At 35.8% G+C, this 26,985-nt stretch overlaps 1 protein-coding gene across 1 annotated transcript in view; it reads right to left on the bottom strand.

Annotated features, from left to right (window-relative positions):
- The window catches only part of LOC105985115 (rab GTPase-activating protein 1-like), a 379,696-nt gene that overhangs the window by 113,629 nt on the left and 239,082 nt on the right, over window positions 1–26,985 (bottom strand). The window contains exon 13 of the mRNA XM_013015523.1: window positions 21,028–21,141. Within this exon, the coding sequence (XP_012870977.1) occupies window positions 21,028–21,141 (114 nt within the window). The remainder of the gene's footprint in view (window positions 1–21,027; window positions 21,142–26,985) is intronic.

The raw sequence follows: 26,985 nt of genomic DNA on the forward strand, positions 1-26,985 counted from the left end.
TAAAAATAGCCTTCTTCCTATTTGTATATTGCATTGAAAGTATACTTTATTTACCAAAATAACTGTTAACAAACACAGAACTCTGGCCAATAATAGATATGTTGAAGTATTCAGGCATTGTATATGGGCATTTGTAACTTACTTTGAAATGGTTTAAGATATTAAAATTGATTAACTGAAAAATTGGATAGGCAAACTGATGAATAGCTATAAAATTAACAAAAAGTGGAATATATATGGAAGGTTTGTGGATTTTCACTGTAAAATTCTTTCAACATTTCCATATATGTAAATTGTCACAATAACTCTTGTGGGAGAAATCTGTGACTATACCCTGCCAGTATCTTCTATTTTGGATTTCAGGTTACTTTTCTGGGCATATTCACTGGAGTACTTTATAGCTTCATGCATCAACGTAATATTTACTGAATACCTATTGTGTGTCAAACAATGTGCTTCATAAGGCAGCTATGAAGGTGAAAGGATAGTTTCTGCCCCTCAACTCAGAGTCTTCTGGAAGAGGGCCATATGTATAATGAAAATGTTCATAGTGAAAAAAGTATTGAGGAATATATGGAAGATCAGAAGGCATAAGTGGGTAACCAGGAGAGTTCAAGGCAAGGAGGGCACTATAAACAAGTCACAGCTGTCTTAGAGGGTGCAAGCAACAGTATGCTGCAGGCCAAGCACATCTACAAAGGTATTAGAAAAGTCTGACATATTAATCATATACCAGACTCTGTGCATCGTTCTATATTCTCATTTAATCCCCAAAAATTTTATTAATAAAAAGAGTGAGGTTTGAAAAGGATTTAGTATCTTAGATAATGTCACAAAGCTAGAGCCTGGAATTATACCCAAACTGAATACAGAAACTAAATTTTTAGCACCTTTATTATATCATCTAACACTCTCTGTGCAGAATTATTATTTTTAGATATTTATATGTTTGTGTTTATAGAAGATGGAAGGGGCCATATTCTGATCAGCCTATGATTCAAAGAACGATAAACGTAGGATTCTAAATCCTCAAGAAGAAATCATAATCTGATTCTTTTCACTCCAGTGTTTTGGGTTTAGCTAGGAGGATGTTTTATTTTATCGTGGTAATGAATTTTGAAGTAGGGGCTTGTTAGGCAGGTAAGTGCTTTTCTGCTGAATCACTTCTAGCCCCATTTTGTGTTAGGTTTTTTTTTTTATATAGGTTCTTACTTCTTGATTGGGTATGTGCCTGGTTCATGGTCCACCTATATTAGGCTTCCAATCAGAGCTAGGATAACAGGTACAGATTACTCTACCAAGCTCTAAGTTGAGAAAGTGCCTTGTGAATTTTTCTGCCAAGTTGGCCTTAAACTGCAATCCTCCCAAGTAACTAAGATTATGAAAGTGAGTCACCAGGGTGAAGAAGAATTTATCTGCATAATACATTTATTACCATGTTGACCACAGACTAAAATTTAGGCATGACAACAGACAATTTATAAGCCTTAGTCTTGCCGGTACTAACATTTATATATACCATATAAGGCTATCCTTAATAAAATAAATATGGAAGACAGTTGACAGCTACATTAGACCCAAATACTTTATTTTTTGGTACCAGGGAGTAAAGCCATGGCAAATATTTATTCAATCTTCTTTCTTATACAACCTTCTTTCCTCTCAATTACTTTCCCACATACCAATCTTTAGTAGGCTGGTACAGTTAATACAGAATGATGTATTTTTTCATTGGACCTAGGAATGGCACCATGCATACTATAACACTTACAGATAAAGATGAGGGACTTGATTCAAGGAAGAATAAAAGAGAAATCTAAAGATGTTCTCAAGCCAGATGCTGAGGCTGCTATAGAGCATACAATGTAGAGCATACAATAGATCCTCATTTGGCTTCCTGGCACTTTGAAAGTAACTGACAGAAGTGCTAATTCACTGGTTTTGATCAACAGTAAAAACCAGTTTTAACTGTGATATATAAATGTTTCTACAAATTCTAATCCAAATATTGAGCTGTCACAATGAACTTTTCAGTACAAATCTAAGGACAATGCTGAAAACATACAGCAGTAACTCAGAGCTCCTTACTTTGATGAGAGCTTTGCATTTATATAAGTCAATTTGCCATTTATTAGACAGACAAAACATCTCACCTGTCACTTATACTGAAGCAACTTGAGGCCATAACAAATTAAGTGAGCTATTCATTGTATTATTATTCTTGGCACCAATAGTCTGTACGTGAGATATGTTAGAGAAACAGATAAAGTATGCTTTAAGTATAAAATATGTGAAACCTATTTAAAAATGAGATCTGTTCTCATACATTCTGTAAAACAAACAAAAAAGTATATGAAGGAAAAACTATTTTTAGGTAATAATACAATAATCTGAATGAGAAGAGGTTCAGAGGAACAAAAATTACAAGAAAGTGGTTAATTTAAAAAACATAATAAAGGTAAACTTTAAACAAAGATTTTTATATAGCATTTAATTCTAGCTTCTTGGGAGACAGTGATTGGGAAGATTTCAGTTTGAGTCCAGAAAAGTTAGTTTAATAAGAAAGTTGGAAATGATGGCCCCTAACTGACACCCCAGCCATATAGGATGCAGAAAGAGGGATTGCAATGAAAACTGGCCTGGTCCAAAAACAAAATGAGAACATATCTGAAAATTAATGAAAAGCCAACCATGCTGGGAGTATGGATCAACTGGTAGGGTATATGTCTAGCAAGTGCAAGGCCCTAAATTCAAATCCTAGTACCACAAACAAAAATTTGTTTCAGTCCTGGGGCTTCAATTCAGGGCCTGGATACTATCCCTGAGCTTTTATGCTCAAGGTCAGATACCCCACAATGGACAAATGGATCAAAAACTGTCTATGTACACAATGGGATTTTACTCATCCGTTAGCAAGAATGATATTGTACAATTTGTAAAGAAATGAAAGACCTGGAAGAAATTATCTTAAGTGAAGTGAGTCAGGCCCAGAGAAACAATAGATGCATGTTTTCCCTTATATGTGGAAGCTAAATTTAGCTTATAAACTTTTAAGTAAATACATTAGGTGGTATACATGTACATGTAAATTTATTAACTGAAATAGTGTAGATTCAAGGGAGATAGCAAATAGTGTAATTCCTTAGAAAGGCAAAATCAAAGTTAAGTAAAACAGAACACCAGGAAGTAGGTACCCAAAATGGATAGGGTGGGGATAGACAAAGAGAAGAATACAGTTGAAGAATCTGATGTATATTTTACAAAATTAAGAAGAGCGAGGAAATGAGTGGGTAGGGAAGAGGTGGATGAGAACAATAAAGGGGTGACAGGATGTGTTGCATTCATACACTGTTAAATGGTTTCTACTTCATGCAACTACTTAAAAATTTAAATAAAGTTTCTGAACTTCGAAAAAAAAGAAGAGAGGAAGAAAAATGTTCTTGAAAACAAGAAGTGATCAACAGTTTCAGATATTGCTGACATATCAGTAAGAAGATAGATTTGATCATTAGAGTTTCTACGTGGAATATATTTTTGTTTTAAACACACTCTTCAGAGCATTGATACAGCTAATGATGAAAAAGAGTTTATGAAGGTATAGGAGGGGAGGTATTGGCTATAGCAAATATAAATAAATATTTAGGAAAGACTTTACAAAGAAGAATTTTATCTCAAACATAAAGGTAATAACAGTCATAACATAAACTCATATGAGAATAAAATGTCTATCACATACATAGTAAAGTGCTAGATAAATGGTAGGAATTACATTCTGGTATCTAGAAGAATCAAATATCCCATGTATTTATCATTAGGGGAAAACACGGGAGTATTTGGATGGAGTCTCCTCACTACTCATATTTTTATGGATTCTGAGATCCAGTCCTTACTGAGAGGGATATGTTTGCTATAGGTGCCTTAGAAACACCAGCTTACCCCAATGTACCAATGTCAATCAAAGACTTTTTCATATCTGAAATTGCATTGGTTCATATTTTGAATATTATCTTAAGAAGTAAATGGCAGAGATATAAATTTTTTAAAAAGTAATTAAGCTTTCTCAAGCACAGAGAAGATAGCCTGATATGGTGTATTAGAACCTCTCCAAGTTAACAAAGCCGTTAGTGTAATGAAGTGGGTGGCTAAGTGTGGAAACGCAGTGTATGGCAAGATGTAGAGAAGTCTATACTTTGTGACATATTGGCACAGGGTGTTAGAGCCTAACAGCAGTAAGGAGAATCTGCATGCAAGGGGAATAGTAGCAGTAATTGGAGACTGGTAACATGAAGATGTTGCTCAAATGAATGAATATATTAAGGATGACAGACAGTAAAATTACTCCTCTGATGCCCGAACAGAATTAAAAGTATTGTTATGAATCTGCAAGTTTTTAGCACATGTAGGTGGACATAAAAACAAATAGGGCAAGAGCAACAGTGAACAAAAAGGCAGAACAAGACCTCTGAGAATTTTCTCCTCTCTATATAGCAGACAATATGGCAACAATTGTTGAATCAACATTTTTTTAAGAACTTTTAAAAGTTACCAACAGCTTGCACTAGTCTGGGGACTATTTATTCCAGAAAACCAACTGAATCTTGGTAAGTTCAGGGACTTGGGAAAGGGATGTAGCTCAGTGGTAGAGTGCTTGTATAGCATGCTCAGGGCCCTAAATTCCATCCCAAACTTGACAAGAAAATAATAAAAAAAAAACAACACAGAAAAACCCCCAGTCATTTCTGGCATTTTTGACTTGCTTGAAAGTTCCATCTCTTACCCTTTGGGTCTGTGATAACCTTGAAAAGTAATGGCCTGCATTTACAGTGACAACAAGCAGTCTGGCAGCTGTCAGGGAGCAAAACAGGGTTAGAGCTCCTGCTAAGTCTCATTCCCAGAGAATTATTTGACCTGTCTGATGGTTTCAGGGAACAATCTGCATGCATAGCTTACCCAGTATGAAGTCTTTTCCCCAGGGGTATTTGTCAAAAATACTTACAAGCAATTGTTTAGTTCTGTGGCTGGCTTATATAGTGGAAAAAGAATTGGGGCAAACAATATACTAATCAAAAAGCTTTCATTAAAAAGAATATTTCAGAAATTCTCAAAGATATTTCTGAGCAGATATATCTAGAGAAATTGCTTTATAGGGCTGTGCAAATGTTCAAGGTTCCTGCATTCTAAGGAAGATCTGAGAAGGTCCTAAGCCTTCACTTCTGGCTTTCCTTGAAACTGTTCCTAGGAGGAAGTGAAGGCAAACAGAGCATACAACTGTCCAGATGAAAAATGGAAAGACATTTCTAAATACACTACAGAGCTTCTAGACAAAGAATGAGAGACTTACTGGCTCCAAGACTCAGGAAAATCTATTTAATAATTTGCTGATCACCAAGCAAAGACTTAAGTGACTACATCTGACAGATACAGACTCTACCAAATTAGTTTACAAAGTCACTAACCAAACAATCATCTACAACAAATAACATCAGGTGAAACCACAAAGACAAAATATAGATGAACAATTCTAGGGACTAAGAGCAAGAGTGATAGAAAGTGACTTCCAATAGGTACAGAGTTTCTTTTTGAAATGTTCTAGAGTCAGGCGCCAGTGGCTCAAACCTGTAATCCCAGCAACTCAGGAGGCTGAGACCTGAGCATCACGGTTCAAAGCCAGACCGGGCAAGAAAGTCCTTGAGACTCTTATCTCCAATTAACCACCAGAAAACTGGAAGTGGTGCTGTGGCTCAAGTGGTAGAACACTTGCCTTGAGCTGAAGAGCTGAGGAACAAGCGCTCAGGCCCAGAACTCAAGCCCCACAACCGAAAAAAAAAATTCTAGAATTAAATAAAGGTATCAGTTGTACAACTTCACCAATATAAAACCCACCAAACTGAACATTTTCTTGGGACTAGAATTCAGTATCTGACACTTTTACTCACTGGTTGGCCCTCTAACAGCTGAGTCATGCCTCCAGCTGCTGAATTGTACTTGTAAAATGATGCATGTTATTATGTTGTGAACTATATCTGAATAAAAAAGAAAAAACATGGACTCAAATGTATGTTTATAACACACATGCATATACCTCTGTGTGTGTGTGTGTGTATTCCCTTGCTCTGTCCCATAAGACTATTTGCAAACAAAGACACTCAATAACAATGATGGATGTAGCTTTCACATCTTGGTTTCTTACTATTAAAGGAACAAGGACATTTGGAGAAATGGTAAGTTCTAGAGATGGGACAAAGAAATGAGCATGAAATTTTATGTTTTTCAGCCAAAATGGAAGGCCATGCTCCAAGAATGATAGGCTTATATCAAAAGGACACAACCACCAGCTTGAAGCCCTCCAGCTGGACAGTTTTGGGGACAATTTGAGCACCAAAACAAATTACAGTGAAAGAATATACAAGAATACAAAATATATATAACAAGAATATAAAAAAATGACTAGTCTATAATCTCCAGAAGTGTTAAAGCCATGAAAGGGAAAGAAAGAACAGTTATTCCAGACCGAAAGAAATCTAGAAGACATGATAACTAAATGAAATGAATGATTTTGAACATTTTCTATAAATAACAATATTTAAACTATCCATTAAACTTGAATGATGTCTAAAGCTTACGTAGTAGCTAATATATGCATATTGATGTACTGATTAGGGTGTTTCAGTTACATGGGAGAATATCTTTGCTTACCAGAAAGAAAATTGAAGTATTTGGGAGATGATGACACATCCTGCTGGCAAATCACTCTCAAAATAGTTCAGTAAAACTAAATTCTGTACCTGAAATTCTCCTGTAAGTTGAAGATTATTTAAAAATATATGCAACATATACATGCCTATACACATATACATATGTATATCTACAATTTTCATAGTATAATTTTGGTTGAATCTAATAATAAAACCTGGATTTTAAAAAGGTTATTAAGGTTCTTATAAGCTGGTAACCAGGAGATTCACTGATATAAAATAACCTCAACATTGAAGTCAAATGTAGATAGCTAGATGTACTCACAAATACTCACTCAGAAAGCAATTTTCTTATCTAACATAGGTGCTAAAGTTCCTAGATATAAGTTTATCTTTATATAACACATTTTGGCTCTTGACAACCATTTAGAAGTATATTGACATATTCTTTTTTTTTAATTTAATTTTATTTGTGAACATACTGTACAGAGGGGTTACAATTGCATGGGCAGGATAATGCATACATTTCTTACCAAGCATTGCAGCCTCCTCCTTTGTTTACCCTTCACATCAGGGACAGTGCCCAGCCCTCCCCCCTCCCCCCCCAATCCCAATCCTTCTCTTTCCCCCCTCCCTCCACCCTCCCCCCCACCGAAGTTGTAAAGCTCGTTTTGGACATGACAACTTGTACTTCTCATTGTTGCAACAGGTCCACCTGTATCCTTATGACATATCCTTTTAAAAGAAATATAAAAACATATTAAAATATAACTAGAATCCATACCTTTAAAGATTTTTTGATGTTCCCACCACAAATAAACTACTACTTAATTATTCAGAACTCAGTTTATATTTTTAGGTGATTACTTTAAGGACATGATACAGGATACCACTCACGAACTATGAAATGAAAAAAGCAAGAGCCTTTTCTTTAAGGTGTTTACTCTGGTTTATGAATATTAAGTACTCTACAGAGAAGGAAATGTCAGAAATAGAGACATCCCCTACAGTGTATGTGAATTAAAATTTATATTAAGACAAGCATCAACTGAATAAAGACATCATGCTTAACTTTGGCTGATGTCTCCCAATTGGTCTTGCCAAACTTCCACTCAAAGCACAGATTTCAACATTCCACTAAACCTTCCTTCCTTCCTTTTCCCCATTGAGACAGAACTGGATTGTAGTCTAATGGCTCTTTTAGTGTCCTCCAACTCTTTCCCTATTTTCTCTTACTGGTATTGTCTTACTAATACTTTCTTATATATCTGAACTTGTATTTGTTATAGGCTTCCTATGGGACCTGAATTAACAGTCCATAGGTATGTCTGTCACTCATTATGACTGAGATAAAGGAGTTACCCTTCCCACTCAAGGACTGAACAGAATAAACAAAAAACTTGCATAAAATATCATTTGTAATAATAATCTAAACTTTATAAAGTAATTTTAAAATGGCCTTTCTCACATATATTCAAGATGGCATTATGAGATAGAGATAGATAGATAGATAGACCTTTTTGTATATGATGTGAGCAGCAAAAATCTACTTAATAAAAAATCCCTGAATCAATTTTATTAAACATAGTGCTCATGTTTTACATGAGAGCTCAGTCTTGTTTTAATCTGTAAATTACTGTGGCAGAGTGGGTAGGAAAAGCTTCAGAGAGAAGATGGGCAACTAAGATTTAGACAGATGGGAAGAGGAGGAGGACAATGCAAATTCATTCTTCCTGGGGGAGAAAGCAGGAAGAGGTCCACTTAAGGGGGAGGATTCAAAAAACACAGAAAGAAATCTGACTTAGAAGGAGGATTCAACAATATAAAGATATTGTCAACTTTGTAATAATTAGTAAGCAGGATATTTATCTCCATAATTCTATGACATACATAATTTGTTCAGGAATAACTATGAGTTTGTCTAGAATATATAAGCCATTTAACTCTAGCACACAAACAGGTTTAAATTTTTAAAAATCTTAAGTTAAAAAGGAAACAAGCACCTAACAGAAATACATTTTTATGTGCCCCAAAATATTATTAAAATGTACATAGCAACAATATTCTTTATGTTTTTTTGGTTTTTTTTTTTGTCAGTCATGGGGTTTGAACTCTGGGCCTGGGCGCTGTCCCTGCGCTCTTCAGCTCAAGGCAAGTACTCTACCGCTTGAGCCACAGTGCCACTTTAGGTTTTCTAGGGGTTTATTGGAGATAAGAGTCTCACCACGTTTACTGCCCAGGCTGGCTTTGAACCACGATCCTCAGATCTCAGCCTGCTGAGTAGCTAGATTACAAGCATGAGCTACCAGCGCCTGGCAGCAACAACATTCTTAATACCTAAAAGTAAAAAATAATTCATCTGCCTACCAAGGAGAGAATGCATCCTATATTATGGAACATTCCATAGTAGAATTTTACTTATCAGTTCAAATAATAAATTATTGTTCTCTGCAATAAAATATCTTTTATGCAAAGATCCCTTGTGTTTTAGAAATAAATTCTATTTTCTTCCTCAAAGAGCAACACTATTTTTTCTTAAAGGAGTGACTCTAACCAAACCCTTAGAATATATACCAATCCTTTCACTCTAATTTTATCTATCATTATCCTCTTCATAAATGCACTTTCCTACTTCTTTACCCTAGTAATAATATAGCCGTTTCAAATTAGCTTTTCAGCTAAAGGACTGTGGGCTCACATAAACATCAAGGCAATTTCAAGAAATTCTTCTGGGACCAAGAATATTGGGGAAAAAAGTTTAAATCTCTTCAGACATTCCCAAGAGCATAATAAATCACTCACTATGTCTAGGACTGTAGCCTCACTCATCTCACCTTTTCATTATCACAGCCTCAGAAGAAGGTATGTATTTAAAAGAAAACCACATGTCCTCAGTTGATTATGACTCACAGGATATCCATGCTATTAATATGTATATTAAAGAGGACAAATAACCAACAAAATAATCCTTCCCATATGACCATATTGATGCTAACAGATATAAAAATGAGTTTGAAGTCATATAAACAAAGACTGAGCATGAAGTTAAATCCCTAATACACAGAGAGAGGTGGGAGAAAATGGAGAGGAGGGGAGAGAGGGAGTTTTCCAATTTCAAGTTAAAATTCCTTATATGCATGTAGCACACACTTATGGTTCTGAACAGTTAAACAAAATTCTCCTTGTCAATGAAGTATGTTCTTGCCTTGTTCAAGATAAAATTATGCTTGAACAATTCTAAAATGGCTAGTGTAAAATGATTTAAAATAAGAAAATGAAATAAAATTATTACTCTGAGAGATTAAGATTTATCAGTATGAAAACCCTGTAGTGCCTCTCTCCTACTGCAGACAAGAGATCAATGCACATTCTCCTCTACTCTTAAAAATGTGAAATAGTCACCAATACCTTCAGTGCTGAGGAGATCATCATGAAAAACTGACCAATTATATTTCCTCCCTAGCACTAAACAATGTCTTATAGAAGATAAACTTTTGAGAAAACTAGACAACAAAATATTTCAAACAATGACGTGAAGATATCAGCATCCCTCACTATAAGCACAGTAGAATCTCTAGTAAATACTGGAAGGGTTCTAATTTCTAAGTAACAAAAAGAACAGTGAAAAAAGGGTCAAAGGATAGGGCTAGGATATAACTTAGTGGTAGGAGGCATGGTTGGTGTTACATGGCTCTAGGTTCAAATCCCAGGTCACAAATAAGGGGAGGGAGGCTCAAAGGGATCTCTTATATCCTACATGCCATAAAAACAAGTGCACTCCAAGAAAAAAAGAAACATAACCAGAGACTTTATAATTTTTCATGAACAGGTCTATCATCTGTTAAAAATGATCACTATGATTTCAAACTGCTCTACATCTATTTGCCTTGACACCGTAAGTGTTACTGTATATGAGGTATACTTGTACCTCATTAACACTGTCCCTTAAACTTGAAAAGGTCTAGAAATTTTATTCTTTTGGTTTTTACATTGAGGACTATGATCCATACACAACTGATTTTTCATGAGTGACAAGTCAAAGGTCATTATTTTCATGACTTTAAACTTGACTGATATTTCTTAAATATTAAGCATAGGAGGAAAAAAGTAAACTAGACCATCTTACAACTAATTGCTTCTGTACATAAAAGATCCCACTGAGAAAATCAACACAGAAAAAAATTCCACAACAAATATATTATAAAAACAATTCACCAGGCACCACTGGCTCACACCTGTTGTCATTGCTCTTCAGGAGGTTGAGATCTAAGAATTGCAGTTCGAAGCCAGCCTGGGCAGCCTGGGATACTCATCTCCAATTCACCACTCAAAAAACAGAAATGAGGCTGCAGCTCAAAGTGGTAGAGCACCACCTTTGAGTAAAAGAGCATAGCACAGCACCCAGGCCCTGAGTTCAAGCCTCACAATTGACACCCCTCCAAAAAAAGACTTATACAAGAATACAGAAAAATCAATAAATTAGAATTAGTAAAACACAATTGTAAAACTGAATAGAGGATAGTTTTGTCATGAAAAAGGATACACTAATTTCCAAGAAGCATGGAAGTACCCCTACACAACTTCCAAAAATGATTACACTTTAGATGTTTACCAAGTGTTGATGAAAAAGCTAGAACTCTTATTAGTTGAAATGTAAAGAAAAAAAACTTGAAAATCTGTTTAACAGTATCTACAGAAGGAAAATATAGTGTACACATAAGAGAAATACATTTATATGTGCTCCAAAATATTAATATAAAAGTATATATAGCAACAATATTCAAAATATCTAAAAGTAAAAAGTAAGTCAAATAAGTCAAATGTCTACCAAGAAGAGAATGTATCTTGTATTATGTATTATGATATAGTCAATAGTAGAATTTTATTTAGCCGTAAAACAATATTGTTATCTGCAATAAAAGTAATTGAATCCATAGTCAACACAAACTAACCGCATGTATTCATAAAATAATAAATAATACTGAAGTTTCATATTATATAATTGCATTCTTTAATTTCAGTCTTTTTTTTTTTTTGGTTAGTTGTGGCGCCTGAACTCTGGGCTTGGGTGTTGTCCTTCAGCTATTAAGCTCAAGGCTAGCGCTCTACCTCTTGAGCTATAGCGTCACTTCTGGCTTTTTCTGCTTATGTGAGAAATCGAGCCCTGGGCCTCATGCATGCAAGGCAAGCACTCTACTATTGAGCCACCTTCGCAGCTCTAATTTCATTCTTAAAAGTCCAGAAAGAGACAATATGAATGCAGATAATACACAAGAGAACAGTGGTTTGGTTTGTAGAAAGTAACAACCAGCAGAGAAAATAAAGTGAGATATCTAGGCACAAATTCACTGAGCTATGTACCTTGATTATTTGTGCACTTTATTACATGGGTATTAGATATTATATGATCATAAATTTCCAATGGTGGCAGTAAAGTATAAAATGATTTTGAAGAGACTATCATAAATCCAAGGGATTTAATCCAAAAATACTCTACATTCTCAGTTGGCCCTAGTGGCTCACACCTATAATCCTAGCTACTCAAGAGGCTAAAATCTAAGTATTGTGGTTCAAAGCCAGCCCAGGCAGGAAAGTCCGTTAGATTCTTATCTCCAATAAACCACCAGAAAACCAGAATGATGCTGTGGCTCTAATGGTAAAGTACTAACCTTAAGCTGAAAAGCCGAGGGACAGCACCCAGGTCCAGAGTTCAAGCCCCATGACTCACACACACACACACACACACACATATATACACACATATATTCTACAATATTACAAGTGATTGTAATAAGATAAAATATGTAAGTATGATATTCAATTTGTAATTATTATTAGATATCTCCAGTTTGACTTAAAAACTTTTAAAGAAAAGAAAAATCTTTAAAATCCTTAAGCACTAAAGAGATCATGGTGCCAAATCCCCTCAAGAAGTTTAAATCAGCCAGGTGCTGTTGGCTCACACCTGTAATTCTAGCTACTCAGGAGGTTGAGATCTGAGGATCGAAGTTCAAAGCCAGCCTGGGCAGGAAAGTCCATGAGACTCTTATCTCCAATAAACCACCAGAAAATCGGAAGTGGTGCTGTGGCTCAAGCTGTAGAGTGCTCACCTTGAGCTGAAGAGCTGAGTGACAGCACCTAAACCCAGAGTTCAAGCCCCATGAAAGACAAAAAAATAAATAAATAAAGGAAGTTTAAATCATCATTTACAAAAGAAGATAACCCTGCATGCATGCTGAAATTAAAATAACTTCTTTCAAGAATTTTGAGTAAAATCATCAAAGATGGACTCTTTCTTCATCTGTCTTCTCAGTATATATGCATTTTTTGTCTCTGGAAAACTGTAACTCAAACATTTATTTTTCCAGCAGTGAGTAACTCCAAATGCACTTGTGAAGACAACACTTCAGATGTTTGTATGTAGATGGAATATAAAGTCATTTTCTTTGCTGCATTTTAGTATTCAATTTCACAAAAATATTTTATCATTGTGTGGCTCAAATGGTACAGTGGCTGCACTGGGCCATGAGTTGAACTCTATAACCATCAAAATGTATTTTATACCCCCTGCGTTTATGATGCTGATACTATTTGATGCTATTTGACATTTTTTTTTGGGGGGGGGGTCCAGTCGTGGCGCCTGAACTCTGGGCCTGGGCACTGTCCCTCAGCTCTTCAGCTCAAGGCTAGCGCTCTATCACTTGAGCCACAGCACCACTTCTGGCTTTTTTCTTTTTGCTTATGTGGTGCTGAGGAATCGAACCCAGGGCCTCAAGCATGCAAGGCAAGCGCTCTACCACTGAGCTACCTTCCCAGCCCTTGATGCTATTTGAATAGCAGCCCTAGCACAGAAAAAAGTCAGAAGTCAAAATAGCCAAAAAATTCATTTAAAAAATACTATCACCTCAAAGAAATTCTTCTTTATAATAATAAACACCCTATCTAGAAAACAACATAAACTACATGATTGTATTTCATCATTTTAAAATCTCATATCTCATTTGCATTCTTCAAAATTATAAAACAGCTTCATTATTACCATTAAAGAGAAGCTGAAATGCTTATAATAGATTCAGTCTTGTTTGGGTGAAAATATTTTATAAACAGGAACTAAGTTTGTTTTTGTCTTCCTACAAACCATTTATTCTTTCAAATTATTAACCTGAACAAAGGTATTGATCTCTCTGTAATATGCTTAATCACCCCCATTAAATTCACAGCAGTAACCTCTTTTTCAAAAATGACTTGTGCTAATCAGAAAATCATTAAAAATTATGCATAAATCAAACTGCATACCAGAAATCACTTTAATCTATATTGTTGCAAATATTTTGGCTGATTACTATGACTGAGTCTTAACATGGAGATGTATATTTAAAGTGAATGACTACAGAGGCAGCATTTGATACAAACAGACCCAAATATAAGAAAAAGGCAAATTAAGAGTCTCCAACTCAGAGTTTAATGACCTTTGTATTGATAGCTACAGCTACTACTTGATATAGGGCTTAACTTTTTTTTTTTTTTCAGTCATGGGGCTTGAACTCTGGGCTTGGGCGCTGTCCCTGCACTCTTCAGCTCAAGGCAAGTGCTCTACCGCTTGAACCACAGCACCACTTCCAGTTTTCTAGTGGTTCATTGAAGATAAGAGTCTCACGGACTTTCCTGCCTGGGCTGGCTTTGAATTGTGATCCTCAGATCTCAGCCTCCTGAGTAGCTGTATTATAAGCATGAGCCACCAGCACCTGGTCGAGGGCTTAACTCTTAAATACTGTATTTGTCTGTAATGTCTTTGAAGAAAAAAACTAAGCAATATTTTAGAATTACAGAAATTAGAACTGGTCAGAAATCAGTCTTATGAGTGCCCACATCTTTATTGAGGAGGAAATCTCAAATGTGATTGTTTTCCAAAGTGTTATATTTGCTACTCTCCAAAATCTGCTTCCACTTGGTGGTAGACTCAAAAATTAGAACCAGGGAGGTTCCTCAAAAGACTCCACATAGAGCTCCCCTATGACCCAGCAATCCCACTTTTGGGCATTTACCCAAATGATCACAAACAAAGCCATACTAAAGCTACAAGCACAACTATGTTTATCACAGCATTATTTACCATAACTAAGATGCCCCTCAGTAGATGAATGGATTAAGAAAATATGGTATATTTATAGAATGGAATTCTATGCCTTCATCAGAAAGAATGACATTTGTTAGGAAATGAAAGACTTGGAAAAAATTATAGTAAGTGAAGCCAGGCCCAAAGAAACATAGGTCCCATGGTTTCCCTTATTTGCAATAACTAGTATAAGTCTAGGACAAACAGAAAAGGTCAAAAGCTATGTACATATGACCATATAAGATGATGTTAAGTGAAATGAACCCCAAGATAGGGACACAAATGGTTTTTTCTTCATTGCTATTGTTTTTTATTTTTTTTAATTGTGAAAATACCGTACTGAGGGGTTACAATTACATGGGCAAGATAATGAGTACATTTTTCAAGCATTGTTGATTGCTATTGTTTTTAACGTATTTAAAATGTACTGTGATTTTTTTATGTTTCTCTTGTATGTTCTTCCCCCAAGGTATAACCACTGTTTTCACTATATTTGATGTTGGTGGCCTGTATCTTGCATATACATTTTTCTAATTTGGGGAGGGGAAAGAAAATAACAAAATGCTGAAATAAGGAAACAGCTTGAACCATTGTAATGAGATGTTCAAGACACTATGTTGAAAACAAACTTTACAACTTGGTGGAAAGGTGGGGTGGGGGTGTGTGGAGGGGAGGTTTGGGAGGTGGAAGAAGAGAGAAGGGATGGTAAGGGAAAAACAAAGGAGGAAGTAACAATGCTCGATAGGAAATGTACTCTTTACCTTACTCATGTAACTGTAACCCCTTTGTACAGTATTTTTACAATAAAAACATAATAAATAAAAATAATATAAATATAAATAAAAAACATAAAAAATCAGAACTAGGTCTCTAGCCCAGTCCTTTCAACTGTGCCAGCCTGTCTCACAATTTAAAATATATTTTACATAGCACATACATTAGAAAAGTGCTAAATAGAAGAAATGGTATAATATTTTTCCCTCTCTGAATGATCCTCTCAAAATATATTGACCTACCTAATAAGAAAGATATTGAGGGAAAAGAGAAAGACTGTATGTTCTGATTAGTGGAATATGTTCACCTATTAATTTTTGCCTATGAATTTTATTAGTATATTTTCATTTCAACTCTTCCCATATAAATTTATGTCAACAGAAGAAGCTTTGAATTATTTCAATTTCCTCCCAACTCTGAAAAGGATATTAAGAGGTGAAACTGAAACTGACAGGGCCATTAAAACTTGACAGTAAGTTTTTAACAGTGTTCCTCTAATCTGACAGTTCATATCATTTTTCATTTCACCACAGCCACAGAAAACTTTTCACCTACAAAGTCAAATAGTTGCATCCTTGAAACCCAGGTTGGTTTCAAAACTTACCGTAATTGAAATTCTTCTATCAGTTTCTGTTTGATTTGAAAGCACAATATATTCTATCTTTACCATAGGTTCTACTGATAAAAAATTATCAAAAATGAGGAAATATATGTGAAAGCAAAATACATGTGAAAGCACTGTCTAAATATAAAATTATTACAGTAGATGGGAAGGACTATATGGTTTAAAAAGGTTTGTAATTGTGTTTCTGGTTTAACATATGTAATTCTTAATGTAAACCATTAGATGCATTTCCTTTAAAATCAGAAACAAGACAAAAAAATGTCTTACCATTGCTTCACTTTCACACTATACTTGAATTTGTGGTCAGTGTGATAAGACAAGAAAAGTATAAGGTTTGGGGGGAGACCGGGGAGGATGGGGAGATGGGAAGGAATGGTAAAGGGAAACAAAGGAGGAGGCAACAGTGCTTGATAAGAAATGTACTCATGACCTTGCCCATGTAATTGTAACCCCTCTGTATAGTATTTTCACAATAAAAAAAGAATAAGGTTTGGTAAAGAAAAGGCAGGACCGCCCTTATTTATAGACTTTAGGACAAAGTGGTGGATATAAGACCAAAGTATTATTAGTATTTATTTGGTTCTGTTTAGTAATTCCCACACTTCACACTGGATCCAAAACCAATGGAAAGTGGCTACAGAATCTTGAGAAAAATATTTAATCCTATATTTCTTAAAATTATAAAATTTTATTTGTGAATCATATAAACAACAACTAATGTTTTCTGGTCTAATCACCAATCTAAGTAAGTATAACAGAAAGAGAAATCATTAAGTATAAATGGTAGAATCCTAGAAAATTTTGGTTTCTCCAACATTTTCCGATAGTGAGAGAGAGGGAGAGAAAGTGAGAGAGAGATCTGCTGACCTATATTATCAAAGACTATAGTAAAATTATTTTATGTACAAAAATAATATATAAATGTATCAAAGATCAAACTCAGGCTTTGTGTATGCTAGGAAAGCACTCTTCCATTAAGCTACATAGCTAGCAACTCTAAAATAATGAAGTAATTTAATTCTATATATTCTTTACTCAGAAAGGGTAAAGTTGAGGTCTAAAATTCTAAAATCCTAAATCAGGTCATGAGGATTGTAGTTTAATACTATCCCAGGCAAAGGAATTTTCAAAACCCTGTCTTAAAAGAAAAACCTGGGTGTAGTGATCAGTGTGTCACCTGGTTGTGGCATGAAGTCTAAATAAGAGGTCTGCAGTCTAAGCTGCCCTGGGCACAAAACAAGACTTATTCTTAAAAATATCCATGTCAGCCAGGCACTGGTGACTCATGCCTGTAATCCTAAATCAGCCTCAGCAGGAATGTCTGTAAGACTTTTCTCCAATTAACTGCCCAAAAGCCAGAAGTCGAGCTGTCACTCAAGTGGCAAAGCACTAACTAGTCTTGAATGAAAAAGATAAGAAACAGCATCCAGACTCTGAGTTCAAGCCTAAGTATCAACATGTGTATGCATGGGTGCACATGCATGCACACGTGTGCACACAGACTAAAAAGGACTAGAGCTGAGGCTCAAGGGGAAGAGCATCTGCCTAACAAGGAGGAAGTCCTGAGTTCAAACCCTAGACCCTGCAAGAACAATATGTTGTTCTAATACTGTAAGCTAGATCCACCTATATAAACTTAGAAACAATCAGTTTCCTTATGATTTTTCATATAATCCAGACGCTGAGTTTACTTTGAATTAAAAAATGGTAGAAAAAAACTCAATATAACTTTTCCCTTTAATGAGCATATATACTTATATGCTTATAACCTTCTTTGTAATGTTCCATGTTGTTGGGGTTTTTTTGTATTGTGGACTATTGGGGAATTGAACTCACAGCTTCACACTTATTAGACAAGTGTCTACTATTTGAACCATGCCCCCAGTAATTAAACTTTTTTAGCTTGATTTTCCCAACAGGGTTTCATACTTTTTCCTAAGCCAGCCTCAGACTGAGATCCTCCTGTCTGCTACCTCCTAGGTAAATGGGACTAAAGATATAAACCACACACTTTTTGTGTGTGTGTGTGTGTCAGTACTGGGCTTGAACTCTGGGCGCTCTCCCTCAGCTCTTCAGCTCAAGGCAAGGACTCTACCACTTGAACCACAGCATCACTTCCAGTTTTCTAGTGGTTTATTGGAGATAAGATTGTTTCTAACACATTTATAAGATTATTTCTTTGTTGCTTTGTATGTCCCTCCCCCACAGTATAACCCCTGCTTTCACTGTATTTGATGTCGGTATAATTTTTGGAGGGGAAGGGGAAAGACAAATCATTTAAATAGGGATACAGGTGGATCCATTGCAACATTGAGGTGTACAAGTCATTATGTCGAAAACGAACTTTACAATTTTCGGGGGTGGGGGACAGGGGGAGGATGGGAAGGGATGGGAAGGGGAAACAAAGGAGGAGGCTACAATGCTTGATAAGAAATGTACTCATTATCTTGCCCATGTAATTGTAACTCCACTGTACAGTATTTTCACAATTAAAAAAATTTAAAAAAAGAGTCTCATGGACTTTCCTGCCCAGGCTAGCTTTGAACCACGATCCTCAGATCTCAGCCTCCTGAGTAGCTAGGATGACAGGTGTGAGCCACCAGCACCCAGCCTGGTTTTGCATTTTTTTAAAAACTCAATGATGTATCATCTTCCAGAGACTGCTTTATGCTCAGATTTTAAGTTATTGATGTGTTTCTACATCTAAATAATATATACATGTACTGAAGATCAAATTCAGGCTTTGTGCATGCTAGAAGGGCCTCTGCCAATAAGTTACATAGCCAGCACCTCTAAAATAGATTTCCAATCCGTTATCTATTTATAATACTCAAAAACTATTCGATTATGAAACGAGAAGCAAGGGGAGGAAGTGGGAAGAAGGCAAGAGTGCCACCTTAAAAGAAGCATTTTAATGAAAGATGTTCCATTTGCAAAATTAAACAACTGTACTTTGTTAGCATATGTAGGCGAGTGCTTTTATGGGTGTTTTAATTTTTAAACAGTAAATACAAAATGAAATAGATTTTTGAGCATACTTCAGACTACCTACTGGCACATTTTTACTACTCCTTAAAAAAGGCTAAACTTGAGTCAGGAGCTTATGCCTCAGGCTTGTAATCCTTACTAGTCAGGAGGCTCAGATTCAGAAAATCTTAATTTGAAGCCAGCCTGGAGGAGAAAAGTCTGTGAGACTCGATCTCAAAAAGTAGGGCTTCTAGACACAGGAATCCTTGTTACTCAGGAGGTTGACCTCAGGGTCACAGTTTAAAGCCAGATGGGGCAGGAAAGTCTGTGAGTCTCTTATTTAATTCACTAACAAAAAGCCGAAAGTATAGCTGTGGTTCAAATGTTTGAGGCACTAGCCTTGAGTAAAAACGCTCAGGGACAGGACCTAAGTCCAGATTTCAAGACTTTAAGACTGGCACACACACATACACAAAAAAGTGGTAGAGGCGCTGGGAAGGTGGCTCAGTGGTAGAGCACTTGCCTTGCATGTCTGAGGCCCTGGGTTCGATTCCTCAGCACCACATAAGCAAAAAGAAAAAAAGCCGGAAGTGGCATTGTGGCACAAGTGGTAGAGCACTAGCCTTGAGCTGAAGAGCTGAGGGACAGCACCCAGGCCCAGAGTTCAGGCCCCAAGACCGGAAATTTAAAAAAAAAAAGTGGTAGAGTACCAGCTGAGTAAGTAAGCTCAAAGCCCTGACTTCAATAGCCCTGATATAGCAAATAAAAAAACAAAAAGGTTACTTTGAATAATTATTTAAATAACTCAATAATTTAATAAATATAAATAAAAAAAGATTTTATTGGCTATTTGGGTACTGATCACCTAGGATAAAGCAGCAAATAATCGTACTGTTTGCTTTCTCTACATTATGATAGAATGTTTGCATGGGTCATTAATTATTAACAATCTCTTCTAGAATTGTAAGAACAGAATGAGCATTCATCCCTACATTTCTGATCTAACTTTTTGAGAAGCTAATAACTTGTTGGCTAGTCTTTTGACAGTTGACAGAATCTTTTGTATCTAAAAAAGTATTGCAAATCAAGAAGCAATTTTTTTCTAGGAGTACTAATAACCTGAGAGAAGATTCAAAATAACATGAAAACTGCACAAAGATGTATCAAGTGACACAAATCAGAGTATATGGACAGTATCAGAGAACCTGCTGGTATTCAACAGCAGGCCCCACAAGGATTTGAACACATGCCTCTTGTCCAAAAACTAAGATAAATGCCACACTATCTTTACAGAAGATCCGTCATCTGGGACTCCTCAACATTTGCAACCTGGCCTGAGAGGACCTTATTGTCTTCTTCTGTTAGCAGGAGAGCAAACTTAGGCTACAGTATGTCATGCCTCCTTTGAAAAAGTCAAAAAAGCCAGACACCAGTGGCTGACGCCTGTAATCCTAGCTACTCGGGAGGCTGAGATCTGAGGATCACAGTTCAAAACCAGTCCAGGCAGGACAGTCCATGAGACTCTTATCTCCAAAAAACCACCAGAAAACTATAAGTGATACTGTGGCTCAAGTGGTAGAGCACCAGCTTTGAGCTGAAGAGCTCAGGCACAGCACCAGGCCCATAGTTCAATCCTCACAACCAACAACAACAACAACAAAACGGAAAAAGAAAACGGCAGAAAAAAGGCCACAAAGCAGGCTCTGATAGTGCATGTGCAAGACAAAAATACAGAATAGTTCTAGAAAGACTTGAAGACAGAAAGAAAACCTAAAAAATTTTAAGATGCGTTCCAAAAATATAGCACTTACTATAAAATCAGCTAGAAAAAGTGAGGCTGAGGCTACTACCTTGCAGATCTTGTAGAGTGATTCCTGACCATCTCCACCAGTATCTTTGAAGTAATCATGGGCAGGAAATGTCCGGTGAATATCTCGAGTAATAACACTCTCCTGGGCTGAGTCCTAAAAGAAAAAGCAAATCTGACTTAGTTATCAACGTAAACTTTCTTTTCAATTATGAAAAATAACAGTTCTACATTGTAATAATTTCAAGCAGCACAAAAATATATAACTGAAAAAAAACTTCCCTTCTAATCCAGACTCACAGACTACTCCCCAGGGATAAGTGCCATCAATAAATTTTATGACCTCACAGCAAAGATATATGTGTATATATCTATGTTTACATGAAAGGGAAAGGAGGGAGGAAATCTATTTATACAAATTTCCATCGAAACAAACTCTCTGACCCTTTCAATTAATAAAGTTATAGCATATTTCTTTACTAAATCATACAAATTATTTTATTCTCTTTAGAAGTGGTTATGAAAAAGAGTGACATAACTGAATATAAACATATCAAGATTTATTTAATATTCTATTGATCATATCTTTTACATTTTATTCTCTTTAAACAGTATCATAAGGAACATTTTTATACATATGTCTTCCAAATATGTTCAAGAATAGATTCCTGCAAGCAAAACTACAAGGACATGATGAACATATGCATTTTCAAGTTTTGATAGAAATTTTCTAGTTGTCACACCAAAATATACTTTAATATACTTTATATACCTTATTAATTTTGGAAACATAAGTGAAAAACTCAGACCAAAGCCATTTAAATAGTAAAAAGATGCTGGGTATGGTGACTCACACTTGTAACCCTAGCTACTCAGGAGGTTAGCAAGACCCTTATCTCAATCAATAAAAGCTGAACACAATGATACAGTCCTGTCATCATAACTACAGGAAAAGAATAACAAAGGATTGTGGTCCAGACTGCCCAGGGCATAAAAATATGCCCTACTTGAGAGGTAACTAAAGCAAAAAAGCTCAAGCGTTACAGTGATTGACTGCTTACACAAGCACAAGCCCTTTAATTCAAACCTCATTATTCACTCCTCCAAAAAGAATAAAAATACTATCTTCTCCGCCCCTCCTTCCAACTAGGTTAATTATCCAGTCTACAAAACAGAAAGCTATAAGCTACTTTATTAATGTGACATATACTTTAAACATAAATTCTGAGATCTTTCTAAGACAGATTCAGGAACCAAAGTCTCAAAGTTAAGTTATAAACCTTATTAAAATGATTATTTATTAACTTGATTTAATTTCATTCCTGGAAATGTTTGTTTTATTTGTATCTAAATGCTAAGAAAATAGGATAGAACTACTTTGAGCCACTCTGAAGATGGAAATATTTTGTACAATTCATTGAAGCATCAAAGACTACTAACTGCAAATTAAAAGTATTGTTCAATGTCTTGCTTCTGTTCAAACTGAACAAATTCCAACTTATAGGCTCAAATGAAGAAAGAAAGATGTTTAATATATGAGTTACTTTAGTGAGTGCTGCTTTCTTTTCTCTTTGCAGCTAAGTATACAAGAAGAAGCAGGCAGCTGACTAGCACTCAGTTAAGCCAATACTTTCTCTTGCTGCTTTTTTCATTTGATTCTTACTTCACGCTGGGTGATAATTAGATCTTATATCATGCAGAGGAAGAAAAGAAGCAAACTGAAAACTTCTAAATAATCTAGCAAATATAGAATATATAAGTCAGTTTAGGAGAAATTCTGATGGTTTGTAACAATGGAATACTAATGCTGAACAACAAAGGAGCATTCAACAATTTTTTAAATACCTTAAGTAATAGATACAGAGAAAATTTGTCAAGGTAAATACATTTTGATAAAGAAAATTTGGGTTTGAGGGTTGTCTAAAGCATTCCATACTGTATCAATCCTGTACTGTATACATTCCACAAATATGTGAGTCAAAAAATCACCAATCAGAAGTGGCTCTGTGACTCAAGCACAAAAAGGCTCAAAGACAGCACTCAGACCTTAAATTCAAGCCCCAGCCAGGCACCGGTGGCTCACACCTGTAATCCTAGCTACTCAGGAGGCTGAGATCTGAGGATCGTGGTTCAAAGCCAGCCCAGGCAGGAAAGTCCGTGAAACACTCTTAACTCCAGCCAGGTGCTGTTGGCTCACACCTGTAATTCTAGCTCAAGTGGTAGAGCTCTAGCCTTGAGCTGAAGAGCTGAGGGACAGCACTCAGGCCCAGAGTTCAAGCCCCACGACCGACCAAAAAAAAAAAAAAATTCAAGCCCCATACCAGATCCAAAAAAAAAAAAATCACCAAACTACTATTTCTCTTTTTTCAAAAGGACAAAGCAATATTCTCTTCAAAATAATTCCTTTCTCTTCAGAATTATTCTGATTATATTGATCAATTTTTAGAAAAAATAAAATGAACACAAAGGACAAAAACAAGTCTAACAAATCACTATCTAAATATCTGTAAGGAGCTTCCTATGAAAAATACTTATTTGGGGCTCAGCTTGGTGACACAATCCTGTAATTCCACTTACTCTGGAGGAAGAAAGCAAAAAACACCTGTCTGAGACTAGCCTAGGCAAAAGCACTAGACCCTATCTGAAAGGAAAACTGAAAGAGGTCTGGGGTGTGACTCAGGTGGTAAAAATGCTTGCCTAGCCAACTCAAAACCCTGAGATTAATCCTCAATCCTACTAAAAAGGTGTGTGTGTGTGTGTGTGTGTGTGTGTGCGCGCACGCACACACGCCTTTCCCAGAACAATCAAAACTGAGATAGGTTTTCTGAGAACACTCCCATAAGTAAGACTTCCCTCAGTCTTGGCAGTTCTCTCCAAAATGAGAAGAGACAGTTACTCCTTTCTGGGCATCTCTTTCATCAATGCCCAGTATGAAAACTTAACCTGTAAATTACTCCTTAGTAGTTAGATGTCTCATTCTGCTCCTCAGAGCTCAATACAGTGGTTTAATGCTTTGTAGCCAGGCAAACTCACTGGGTCAATTTACCATTTTTCATTTAATATCTACAAGATATCAGACTATTAAATTTTGTTAAACATCAGTTTCCTTATTTTTAAAATGGAATATCAAATGAATAGCCTTATTAGAATAAAATAATGTATATAAATTGTTCAGTACATTGCCTAGTATAAACTGAATACTCATTATTTCACTGTCCAAATTTTTTGTTAAATTAACATTTCAGACATTTTGTAGTACTTAAAATATACAAGTATAATACAGCTGGGGCACTGGTAGCTCATACTTGTAATCCTAGTTACTCAGGAATGTGAGATCTGAGGATTGCAGTTGAAAACCAGCCCACAGGCAGGAAAGTTCATGATATTCTCATCTCTAACTAATCACCAAAGAAATCCAGAAGTGTCTCAAGTGGTAGAGCACTACCCTTGAACAAAACAAAACAAAATAGCTCAGAGACAGTGCCCAGGCCCTAAATGAGAAAAAAAGAATAATTGTTTTTCTTTTCTTTTCTTTTTGTAATTGCTATCATAAAGGTGATGTACAGAAGAGCAGAGAGGTTATAGTTACATAAGTCAGGTAAAGAGTACATTTCTTTTTGGACAATATGTAATTATTTTCTTTGGGTATTAGAAACATTATGATTATTTAGCCAATTATGCTAGATCCTGTGGAATCACGATGTACATATGTATGTGCGCACAAACACACACACACACACACACACACACACACACACACACACACACACACTCCCTGTTCTCAATTACCAATTTGTGGTTTTTATATGTCCTAAACTATCATTGCTTCTAATATAAGTAAAAGTGAGAAATTACTTGAATAAAGTACTATTTTTTATCAACTTATCAGGCTCTGACTCCAGACTTTCACATTCCCTATACCCCACGGAGAAAAGATCTGCACAAATATACTCAGAAAGCAGATGAAAAGAACAAGGGAAGATAGCCACTACATTTGGCAGAGCATACATTTCCATCATTACTTTAGAACTTAGCTTCTAAGGATCAGAGTAGAGCTGAAGACGAGGTTATGAAAAAGTCAAATGCCACTGTCACAGGCGCATATCTGCATCACCATCAAGAATGTAACTTACAGGCAAAGTCTTTGAGATCATACTTTCTCCTGCCATAACAAGTTCAGTCATACTCAAGAGCTACCTTTAGACAATAAAGTAATGAAAATCTGTAACACAGATTGAAAAGTTGAATTTTTCCCACATATTCTGGAACCTATTACCATGTAGAAACAAAGTCACAATTCTCTTAGATTTCTAAAACAATTCATAAAACTAAACCTTCCTTGAAAAAAATGACTATAATCTCTAGTGGACAAAATCCATGGTCCAACAGAGGATATAATTGATTTGCTGCTGTTCAGTTTTAAATCAACTCTAAAAGGTATGTTAAGGAGCTTAATTGTCTTTTGATCATTTTACATTTCAAGCTAGCTGTCAAGAGTATCACATGAGTTATTCCAGCACAACTATGACATGTTTGTAATTCTCTTAATTCCTACTAGAAGAGAATCATCAGTGACTTGCTTGTAGTGAAAAAGAAATGAATGCAACATTCAAGTGTCAACAAGTATTAGGAAGACAGATTTGGAAGACCATAGCCTGTTATTTTTATGAAACAATTTCTGGGATGTCAGAAAGGAGAAAGGTATTTTGGTGAGAATTATTACTATTTTACTATGTGACCTTAGCCACAGCAGAAGTATAAAATATTCTAACAAATGAACACCTTGTCTCTACCTTGACTTGACATATTTTTAAATGTGTAACAGTACCTTTTCTTATTAATCTTTATCTTCAGACCCACAAAGCATAAGCTGAATTTTAACTTTTAACTACCACAAACAATTCAACTTCGTAAATATCATGCCAACTGTTAAAGTCATGGAAATGCCGATGTAGATCATCGGTAGCCACAGAAGGCAGATAAATGATTCAAACCTAAACTTTTTTTTTCAACCTTAGAATATGCCTTCTCTTCTTACTCCATGGGGATCTTCCTTTAGTTCTATGTTGGATGATAAAACATCACAAACTGGTATGCTTTACATGCCCCTGAAAGCAGATGGGCTTGCAGTGGTGGGTCTCAGTCGTCCACCTTGATGTTTGCCAAACATCCAGAAAGCCACTGATGAAAGGAGAAAATTTTAAAGTTTATTCTAGTTTCAAATGTACTACTAAAATTATGACAGAGAAAGCATAAGAAAAAATGGATCACTGCCAAACTTCATTACTTGAATATAAGAATTCTTAACATAGGATATATGGAGACACATAAATAAACCTCAAATAAATCATATTATGTACAGTTGCTTCCCAGGAACTACGCACACTTGCTGCCAAATGTCCCAGAATCAAAGCCTAACACAGAGGTCTTATTCTGTCTTTAAGCGAAGCCACATTCTGTCTCTATGTGAAAAGACATCTTAAGAGAAGGGGCAACAATGTGCATTAAAGGCAGGAAAAGAGTGGAGGTGGTGTATTTACAGGCTAGTCAACATTCATACCTTGGTCCTGAAGAAGTACTCGGAGAGGAGTGGAAGCACATGACTAGAAGTAAACATTTCTTTGGTACTAGAAGACTAGGAAGCACTGCAGAGTATGGAATAGCCTGGATTTCCCAGCGATCTCATTGAAGCTAGGTCAAATTCCGTAAGATGAATATTTGGGGGTTATTTTTAGACTCTATCTACCTAGTAAATTCACTTATGCCATATTTAAATATGCTTCACTTTTAGGGGTGCTGCTCAGAACTCACATCAATAGTCAATAAACTATTAGGAGTGGCTTATCTTGTTTGAGCTTTTGAGCTTAGCTTATCTTGTTCAACATGATGATCCCAAGTTCCATTCATCATTTTCTTCAAAATGACATAACTTTGCTTTTCTTTATGATGGAGTAATATTCCAAGTATGTATATATGTATGGATTTGTCAATGCTTGTTTTT

This window comes from Dipodomys ordii, unplaced genomic scaffold (genome assembly GCF_000151885.1).
Source record: "Dipodomys ordii isolate 6190 unplaced genomic scaffold, Dord_2.0 Scaffold27, whole genome shotgun sequence".
In the NCBI taxonomy this organism is placed as follows: domain Eukaryota; kingdom Metazoa; phylum Chordata; class Mammalia; order Rodentia; family Heteromyidae; genus Dipodomys; species Dipodomys ordii.